We start from the raw sequence: 10529 nt of genomic DNA on the forward strand, positions 1-10529 counted from the left end.
GATCTCGGCTCACTGCAACCTCTACCTCTCAGATTCAAGCGATTCTCCTACCTTAACCGCCTGAGTAGCTGGCACTATAGGAATGCACCAACACACCTGGCTAATGTTTGTATTTTTAGTAGAGACGGGGAGTTCACCATGTTGGCCAGCCTGGTCTTGAACTCCTGACCTCAGGTGATCTGCCATCTCGGTCCCCCAAAGTGCTGGGATTACAGGCGTGAGTCACTGTGCTTGGCCTCTGCCCTAATTTTTTAAACAATTTTTTGTAAAGACAGGGTCTGGCTATGTTGCCCAGGCTGGTCTTGAACTTCTGGGCTCAAGCAATCCAGCTGCCTTGGCCTCCCAAAGTGCTGGATTACAGGTGTGAGCCCTGCGATAGTCTGAGGCAGCTTTCTCTTGTTCTTGCCCGGATGCGGCCAGCTGCAAACGGAGCCTCAGTCCTCAGCCCCCGGGGGCCAGAGGCCAGGCTTCGGGGCCCGCGCCAGGACAGCCCCACTTGGCTTCCCCCAATTGAGGAAGGAGATGGCGCCTCCCTCAAAGGAAGGCCACTTGGGCTGCCTGGGTCCCAGCCCACCACGCAGAGCCTGTCCTTGTCCGCTGTGCAGAGCCCGGGCGTCCGGGTGCCCCGCAAACCGGGCAGCTACTTCATCCCAACTCAGAGCCCTGGCGCCCAGCTGTCTGCGGGGAGTGCGCCGTGGCCAGCCTGACCTCTGCACCCGCTTCCGGAAGCCAGATTCCCAGCAGACAGTCTCCTGCGGGGCACCGCGCCAGCGGCATTCCTATGGTGGCCCCGCCACCTCTCTCCACCGGGCTGGCGGCCCCTCCGCCCCTCCCTGGCCCATTCAGAGAAAGAATGGGAACTGTCTGATCAGCAGCTGGGCTCTGACCAAATGGAATTTTCCGTCTGCGGTGGAAGTGATGTAAGGGCTCGGTCAGGCGAGGCGAAAGCTGCACGCTGGGCTCCGCAGAGCACGTGGGGAGGACTCAACGGCCACGCACGCGCCAAGGGGGCTGGAGGCGACCCCCTCCTGCAGCCGCAGTCCCCCTGTCCCTACCCTAGGGCTCCTGGTCTCGGCCTGGGTCACCCCCTCCTTCTCCTGGCCCCTGTAGCCCCACAGACGGCATCCACGGGGGGTGCCCCCTCCCACCATGAGCTCAGACTCCCCCCACTGCCCTGCAGCCCCCAAAACCCCACCAACTCTGGAAACACCCAGCCAGCCAGAGGGCCAGGGCCTGAAGCCTTACTCTGTCCCAGATCGGGCTGCTACTGATAGGATCCCAATACACCCCGGGTCACAGCAAGACCTCCCTGGCCTGGCAGGGACGCCTGGGGCAGTGGCTGGCGAGGAGCAGGCAGGCCTGGGGTGTGGCTCGGGGCAGGGCTCTGTGGCCTCTACACCCAGGCATATGCTGTCCCTGGGCCTGGAGCCTTCCTCTTCAGGGAACCCCCACTGTTCCCAGACATGGGCCATCTCCTCCAGGATGTCCCCAGGATATCAGAGACCCAGGCCCAAACCCGGCACTGCAGCCTTTGCTCTGTGTGAACCTCGGCTCCCACACTTGGACCCACACTTGTAGGGCGAGATCCCCAACCCAACCTGGCCGCCTGCACAGGTAGATGGCCCCGACCCAGCCCTGCTTGGAGAGGGGAGGGCCCAGTGAGCCACAAGGCCTTAGGACAGCCCGCGGGGCAGGAGGCTTGGGGAGAGGATGTGCATGAGCAGCTGCGAGGTCTGTGCCCCACGCCTGCTGCGGCCTCCCAGCCATGCCCACTCTGCCTCCAGGCCCTGTCTGGACGTGACTCTCATCAGCCACGCAGACACAGGCACCCCCCCACGCAATGCCAGGCTCAGTGCCAGGACAGACCACACCACACCAGGCTGCTGAGGCAGGAGGGCCATGCATGACGGCAGGGCAGGGCACACTGCCTGCCACCGCTGGGCATCCTGGTGGCTCCTGGAGCACCTGGTGGTGGGACCTGGACCTGCAGTGTGTAAGGAAGCATGCCACTCAGGGGAGGGTGTACAGCAAGTCAGGGCCGGCCTGTGGAACACACACCCCCTTGACACACAGGTGGCCACTCAACATGCGCACCCCTGGGAGCAGCTGCCCACCCCACTACCCCAGGCCATGGACCCACACGCCACTCTGTCCCACCAACCTGTGGGCTACCATGGCGCGTGGCTGGGCTGAGGATGCCCTAGCCCACTGGGAGGTGCCCACAGGGACTCTGATGAGAAGTTTGGTCTGAAGCAACCCTCAACCCCAGCCACAGGCAGTGGCCACGATCCCACCACCCTGCCACTCCAGCCACAGGCAGTGGCCACGATCCCGCCACCCTGCCACTCCAGCCACAGGCAGTGGCCACGATCCCGCCACCCTGCCACTCCAGCCACAGGCAGTGGCCACGATCCCGCCACCCTGCCACTCCAGCCACAGGCAGTGGCCACGATCCCGCCACCCTGCCACTCCAGCCACAGGCAGTGGCCACGATTTCTGCCACCCTGCCATTCCAGCCACAGGGGCTAGCTCCTTGGCTGGACACTGCTGCGGGTATGCCCTGAGCAGGAAGAAAAGTGAAGACATAGGGCCCGCATCCTGGAGCCATGCTGCTACGCACAGAGAGTTCAGGGAGGGGGCCCAGAGTCTACAGTCACACAGCGGGGGTGGGTGAGCCCGGCAGGCCAGGCAGTGTGACCGCAGCTGAGGACGATGGCTGCCTGTGGCACTGGGAGGGACCAGCGAGCCCCAGGGGTGCAGCTGTGGGGCACGGTGAGCAGGGATGGCAGGAGAAGCAGCCCCCAGTGGCCAGAGAAGGGGTGGGCAGAAGGTGAGTTCCAGCCCTGCTCAGCTCTGCCCCGCCCCTCGTGCCAGCTCCATGTGGAAGTGACACAGCTTGGAGGAGGGAAAGGGACAGGCTCCACAGAGGCCAAGCACGATGTCCACTGAGGGGCCGGAACCCCGCCAGAAGCGCCGGCATGTGACAGACATACAATATGATAACGGCCACACAGCCTGACTGCAGTGGGGACAGAGTCACCCCCAGCTTCCTGGATGAGGATGGAGGCCCGACACTGACGGCCGTGGTCCTGGCTGGGCTCTGGGCTAATCGGGAGCATCAGCTTTCAGGGCGTCTTAGCAGCAGCCTGTGCTGGGTGCTGGGGCCCAGGCTTGGACAGACAGCTCGGCCCCGATAGGTGGGGGCTCCCCTGTGCCCACAGTGCCGGCCCTGTGAGCTCGGAGGCTGTGGGAGGCAGGAAGAGGAACGAGGTGGTCACTGAAACTCCCGCTGTGGGGAGCATCGCGGGCGCCACAACAGGTGGGGAGGGCACTCTTGGCCCGGGGACAGTGTCAGCCAAGTCCTGGCACAGGATCCAGGCAACCGACATCTCCTGCGTGCTGAAAATCCACTGGCAGCAGGGACCAGCGAGGCCCCGGCCTGAGCCTGTGCGTGTAACAGCAGCACGGGGCTCCGGGAGGATGTGGCAGGCAGACAGGAGAGGTGGGAATGGGAGGGGAGTGACCACCACCTGCCTCCACGGATGCCGAACTCCAGCCCTGGAACTGCCAAGGCCCCTCCTCCAGAGGAAGTGACAAGGTTTGGGGGTGTCTGAGAGGCTGGCTGGGGTCCCACACTCCAATGCACACTGAGGGGTTCTGGCCCCCAGCACCATGAGAACCCCCCAGGGGTCCTAGGTCAGGGTCAGGAAAGGGGCGGGATCCCTAGGGCCAAGCCTTGTTTGGGGAGGTCAGGTTGGGCTCGGCGTGTGTGAGCCACTACCACCGCCCCCGTGTCGGGGGTCCCCCACCGGGAAGTGGGTCCCCCCCCTTTGCCTTGTGGGTCGCCTCGCACAAGTGGGGGCTCCAGAGTCACAGCCTTTGGCTAGGCCACAGCCCCCCACGCGGCCAAGCTGCACACGTGGCCCCAGCCCCCACCCATAGCACACTAGGCCCAGGCTCCCAGCGACGCCGGCCCAAAATTAAAAACAGATTTTCTACCAGGCTGGGCTTGGGTTTCACGCATTCCATGACGGTGAGCTCCTGGCCGTGCCTGGAGGACACGCAGCCAGCAGCGGCCACGTGGGAGCCGGGGCCAGGGCCAACTTTGTGTCCCTGTCCCCAACTCCTGAGGTCCGAGGTCCAGGCCGCCAGGCTGCACGTGGCCCCACACCCACTGCCCCCCCGCCCCCCGGGGCTTACTCCAGGCTGGCCCTCACCCTCCAGGAATGGCCTGGAAGGAGGCCGGAGAGGCAGCCCTTGGGCTGAGGCTCAGAGCTGCTCCCGCCGTCTCCCCACAGGCCAGGCCCCTGCCCTGTACCCTGCAGCCGGGGGACCCCAGCTCTCCCGCCACCCACGCCTGTCCTCCCCCTTGTGCAGGGAACAGACACCAAAGAACTGCAGCAAGTGTGTCTATTTTGGTCCCCGCGCTCCGACACATCTCCCAGCGTGACACCCAGAAAATACCCTGCTCTCCCCACTTGTCTGCAGGCCCCTGCACCAGCCCCCTCGGGACCGGGCTCCAGGCCTCAGACCCAGCCAGGAGCTGCCAGACTGGAGCCCCGTCTCCGGGCTTGGCTCCCTACCAGGGAGAGGCAGCCCAGAGGGCACAGCCCAACCCCAGATGCAGGGCTGCAGGGCTCAGAGCTGGGTGTACCCCAGAACTTCGGGAGTGCTCCTCCACGATGGCCAGGAACCCAGTCAGTGTGCATGGGCCCGAGGGGGCAGAGCGGGTAGGGGCACCGTGGCTGGCACCCTCCTCAGAGACCGAAGGCACTGGCACTCTGTGGGTGGCCCGGCCTCCTCCCACACCCTTGGCCAACATGGGCCTGGCCCAGCCACAGCGGGTGCTGCCCCACGGGACTCAGGTCTCACCCAGCCTCCCAAGACTGTGAGAAGCCCCCTCGGACGGTGTAAGGCCCAGCACAGGACCCGGGTGAGCTCCCAGCAGACCCCAGCGGTGGGCCCGCGTATTGGAGACCCTCCTGTGACCCTCCCACACCCACCATCCACCCACTGTCACATGCCAATTCCCCATTGGCTGCGTCAGGCACTTCCCATGTCCTTGACCCCAGGCCCCTGGCTGCAGACGCAGTTCCTCTTCTCTAGTGCAGGCCTCAGCAGAACTGACGGTGGGGCAGGTGGGGGAAGTGTAGATGCCCCTGAGCCCCCCGAACCTGCACCCCTGTGCCCACAAACTGCACTGACATCGTGTCCACTGGGAGGGATGGAGCTGGGCTGCAGCTGGAGTCCGCGCCCAGTCTTCGGGCCCCTGATGCTGGCCAGCCCCCATTTCTGTTTATGTTGGGGACACAGTGTCCACCTCCCAGGGCCACTGGGTGGCTCCCAGGAAAAATGCTTTAGAAACAAGCAGCACGGGCGTCCGGGAAGAGCCGCTGTGGCCTGGGGAACCAAGCTGCAGGGCTCCCCGTCCCCCATGGCCGGGGGTCAGGGTGGCTGACGCTGCACATCCCTTAGACGGGACCGGCCGGCGGGGCCCTGCCCAGGGGTCAGAGGGAGGAAGAAGGGCCATCGTGGAGATGCCTGGAAGAGGGGCCCTAGAGCTAGCCCTCAAGTCTCAGGTGAGTGGGGGGCAGGCGGGGGTCCCGCACACACAGACTGGAGTGGCCCCTGGTGCTGCTGGAACCGGGGAGATGGCTCAGGGAGCCATCACCCTGAGCAAGAATTACCACCCCAACATTCATGCACACCCAGGAAAAGCCGTGAAGACCTCGGGGACTTCTAGAGGGTCCAGGCTGCACTCCAAGGAAGGGACTTGAGAACGAGTGTCCCGGGGACAGAGGTGGCCAGAGCACCCTCAGAACCACAAAACCAGGAGCCCAAATACAGGAACCCTTGATGCGGTCAGCAGCCGGGCCAAGGGTGGCCTGACACCCACCCCCCAGCAGGTCCAGGGCCCACAGTTTCACACCCCCTGGTCAAAAGGCAAGCTCGGCCAGAGGCTCCCCAGGAATGCGGACGCCGGCCAAGATGGAAATCCTGTGTGGACCGGGACCAGCCATTACGGGCTTCCTGCCCACCCCCCAATGCAGGGTCCTGTTCACTGCACCCCCCAGCCTCGCTCATCAGCTCCTGTCCATTCAGGGATTGCTCCTGAAGCTTCTGCCCAGCTCCCCGGGGGCCTCCGTGTCTGGCCCGCTTCTGTCACCTGCAACTACAGAATCCTTCCTGGCACCATGGGACACCGGACAAGCATCTGGAACCAAAGGCCCCATACACAGTCCAAAGTACGGGACATGTCAAAAGCAAGAGGATTCCAGTTCTCAGGGACACCTACCCTACAGTTTTATGCGCTTTGGACTGAACCCAGCTGGAGGGACACTTCTGTCTGACGCTCTTCCCTTTTCCCCAAACGTTCCATGAACGTGCACTGCTTTCGTAAACCACAAGACAGGCGACCAACACTGCTGTTTTAACCAGAGCTAATTTCCTTCTGATGAGTGGGGAGGATGATAACAGGCCAGCCCTGCCCCGGGGAACTGCCCCCCAGGCTGCAATTGGGCACAAGGCTGACCTCGCCTCGTGGTGGCACAGAGATGCTGTGCTCTTAGGAGCCGGGCTCCCAGCTCTGCTAGGAGAACACTGGCCCTACTCCCAGAGCTCAGATCCCCTCTGAGTGGCCATCCAGCCTGGGCTGGCACAGCGCCTGGCACAGAGGGCTTACCAGTTCCTGAGGCAGCACATTCCCCGTGCACCGGCAGACCAGATCGACCCTCCAGTACGTGGGCTGAGGCCTCTCCCTGAGGCTCAAGCTTCTCTCTGCCTCAGGGCCTTTGCACATGCCATTCCCCCAGCACGGAAGCTCTTCCCCAAGGCCTCCGCATGGTGACCTCAGTCTTATCATTAGGGTCTCGACAGAAACATCTGGACACTCCAGGCTCTAGTGGAAAACAGGCCCCCCACGCTAGGAAAACCTGAGGCAGGGCCTACTATCTGCCCTGGAAGGCAGATGTTCCAGTAAAACAATCATCTGCCAGGGCTGGCATGGCCCATGGAGGAATCAGAAAGCAGCAGGCTAATCCTTGCCGGGCTTGAACCTCCATGGCAGGCCAGTTAACACCACCTCCTGCAGGAAGCCTTCCCTGACCACTGGGCTCCCACCACCCGGGTTTGGAAGCCACCACAAGCCATAGCTGTTCTCCTGCATCTGGCCTGCCCTGAGCTGGAGGAGACAGTGAGCCCGAGAGAGAGGCTGCGGTCAGTGAGCATGAACTTGATCCCTGCCTGAGGACACAGGGTCACGAAGAGCTGGTGGGAGCTGAGCAGGCAGGCCTCCCCCGAATAAATCCCAGGACGGCAGCTGGACCACCCAAGGTCACGCAGGAAGAAGCGACAGAGCGAGGGTGCAGGCCTGCGACGCTCTAGTTGAAGAGAAGGCTCTGCTGCTCTCAAGGGCCCCTGCCTGGGGCCAGAACAGCCAGACCCACTGGACATTCAGGACTCACTATGCAACAATGACTGGCCCCAGGCCACGCTAGGGGCCTCAGGCCCAGCCCTGCCAGCTCAGCTGTGGGGCCACCAGGAAGTCTCAGGCCTCCTGTGGGCTTCCAAATCCCGGCTGTGAACAACAGCCCCCCATTCACTCAGATGCCCAGGCAACATGGGAGCCCCTCTCGACAGTCACTGTCTGGGGAGCTGCACAGAGCCGACCCCAGACGCCTCTCTACCCACTGCCCTCCCACAGATCCCTCAGCCCCCACGGGCTCCTAATCCCACGGTCACACCCCCAGCGTCAAGGCAGCCATTGGGGAAGCTGGGTAGCCTGACACTCCAGGCTGACCGGGGCTCCTTGGGAGGTCGGAGGAGGGGCCTGTAGCAGGACTGTGGTTCCACCATTTACTCACTATGTGATTCGGAGCCTCAGTTTGCTAATCTGTACGATGGACGACTCTCCCCACCTCCTGGGACTGTGGGAAAAGCGACTGCCGACCGGCAGTCCCACGCAGGGCCTTGAAACAGGACCTGGCCCTGGTCCCTTCCGAGGCTTTCACCAGGGTTACCAACAGCAGACCACGGGGACCAGAAATAGCAAAGGACAAAGGCCAGTCCCCCGTGCCACACCCCCAACTCCCAACACCAGGCCCCACCTCCTCTCCATCCCCCGCCCCTATAGCCACAGGGCAGATGCCCCCTCCCCAGCAGGGCACAGCCCAGGTTGGGGCAGCACACAGACAGCTAAGAGGGAGCCCTCAGTCAGGATGAGTGAGGGGTCCACTCCCCACCACAGCCAGCAACTCCTCACCAGGGAAGGCAGGAAGGGGCGCCTGCCACAGCCCAGGCCCACCCACTGCCCGCTCCCAGGAAGGGGACTCCTGGCCCTTGCCTCCCAGGGGCATCCCTACACAGGAGGCATGGCCAGCCCAGATTCAGGATGAGGCGATGAAGGCTCAGAGACACCAAGCAGTTGTCCAAAAGCACCAGTACTCGAAGGGCAGGGGCAGGACACACGCCAGGACCAGCTCACGCCACAGCCCCTCGCCAAGAGCCGGGAGTGGAGGCGGCGGGGGATGGAGGCAGGCCGGTTTCCACGTCGTGAATTATTCAGCGGCTAATTCTGCTTCGTGGAGATGAGGCAGGAGAGAGAGTGAGTCAGAGCCCTCCCACAGCAGAGCAGAGCGCCGGGCAGGGGAGGAAAGAGGGCAGAAGCCAGGGCCTCCCAGGGCCACAGCACCCTGCTGGGAGGCCAGGCAGGCCAGGCTGAGCGGAGGGGCCCGGCCACTGCCCGGAGACTGTCTTGGGCTGCAGACATCATCGCCCCTCACTCCCTCTCACTGCCTGTCTTGAATCTGGGAGTGCAAGCACCCTGGAGGGCTGGAGGGAAGTCCAACTGTGGCTGGCAGCTCGGGCAGGTGGCAGCCCAAGGGGCAGCAGGAAACAGCCACCTCCCATGCCCCAGGGCTGCCCGGAGCTTCAGAACTAACAAATGGGCCAAACCCTCAGGGTAGAGAACTTTCCAAAGTGAAGCACACCCTCCTTGCAGCTTCAACAGAGTCCTCCAGGGACAAGTGACAAAGCTGTCAGCATGGAAGAAGTTCCAGAAGTTCCTGAATGTGCATTGCCCCCACACTGAACGGTCCCCCAGGGCTGGGCTTCTAGAACGCAGGCGTGAGATTTTATACCAATCCTTCCGCCTCCCTCCTCCCTGCTGTGTCTGGGCGTGCCTGGGCCGATCCCTCGCCCCCTTCCTCATCTGTTAGGAAACGTCATCGGCTCGGCTGGGGGGCCTGGATGCAATGAGCGGGAGGCTGCGAGCAGTGGGCTCCCAGGTGCCCTGCTCCTCCACTTCCGCCTCCCTCCGCTGGATGCGGGAGGACACAGACAACGCAGTTCTGAAGAGTCCAGGTGCTAGGCTGCCCGTGGAATACCGGATTCCCAAGCCATTTTGATAAGCAAAGCCATTCCCACCCCACCATGGGGCTCTGCCATGATCCGTCCGGAGAGAAACTCCCGGTGACCAGGGACCCTGGTCACGGGGCTTCTGGAATCCGGATATCTAGGCAGGAAGGAAATGCCCACAGCTTGGTCCCCTGCCCCGAACTCAAATGACAGTAGCTTGGCGATGGGGGTGGCGCTGGGGCCTGGCATGATGCCAGGCTAAGGGCTCCCCTGGGAGAGGGCTGCAAAGGGTCCCCCGCCGCCCCCCAGCTCTGCCTGGGCTCAGCCGCTTCCAGCCTCCCTGCCTGAGGCCCACGGTGCTTCCCTGCCACCAGGCCTCCCTCCCTCCCTCCGGGGCTACAGGCAGCCTGGTCTCCCATGGCCACACATGGCACCCAGTGTACATCCCACAGCCTGACCGCCAAGCAGGGGGTCATTACCGGCCACAGAGGGCTGGCGGCGGCCCAGGCCATTCACCCACTGGAAGCCTGGCAGTGGGATTCCCCAGTCGGGGGTGAGTGGGCGAGGAGTCTCTGCCTGCCTGCACCCAATGTGCTCAGGCACCCGCTCTGATCTCAGAGCCTGGGGGTCATCTGGGGAGGGGTCTCTGCTGGGACACAGCATCAGGCTGCCCCCAGTGATGGTGGAGAGGCCCTCCACTGGCCAAGGGGGCTCACGGAGAGGGGAGAGGCAGTTCCATGAAACCCCAGGGGCCTTAGTGACACAGAAGAGAAAGCCAGAATCGGGAGGGGGGTCGTGGACCCTCGATGGGGGTTGGAGGGTATTTAGACCCTTGAGAAGGAGGCCATGACCCTGGAGGTAGAGGTCCTAGGACTCAGAAGGCACCCTCGAGAAGGAAGGAGGCCAAGACCTGCGAGGAGGAGGTGGTCGTGACCCTGGATGGGGTGGATGAGGGGTCCTTAGGCCCTCGGGGAGGGCGGCCGTGACCCTGGGAGGGGAAGGGGCCGTGACCTGGGGGCCCTGACCCCGCGACCCTGAGGGGCCCGTGTCACCTGCTGGTAGTCGGCATCCTCGGGCCGGAACTGGCTGCTGGTGGCCTCCCAGCTCAGGTCGAAGTGGGGCAGCCGGTGCAGGAGGCTCACCCACCAGGGCGCCGCGTAGCTGACCCCGGCCAT

At 63.9% G+C, this 10529-nt stretch overlaps 1 protein-coding gene across 1 annotated transcript in view; it reads right to left on the reverse strand.

Moving 5' to 3' along the window:
• Nucleotides 1-10529, reverse strand: part of TTYH3 (tweety family member 3) — a 34757-nt gene extending 24228 nt beyond the window's left edge. The window contains exon 1 of the mRNA XM_011956970.1: nucleotides 10407-10529. Within this exon, the coding sequence (XP_011812360.1) occupies nucleotides 10407-10529 (123 nt within the window). The remainder of the gene's footprint in view (nucleotides 1-10406) is intronic.

This window comes from Colobus angolensis, unplaced genomic scaffold (assembly GCF_000951035.1).
Source record: "Colobus angolensis palliatus isolate OR3802 unplaced genomic scaffold, Cang.pa_1.0 Scaffold43, whole genome shotgun sequence".
NCBI classification, from domain to species: domain Eukaryota; kingdom Metazoa; phylum Chordata; class Mammalia; order Primates; family Cercopithecidae; genus Colobus; species Colobus angolensis.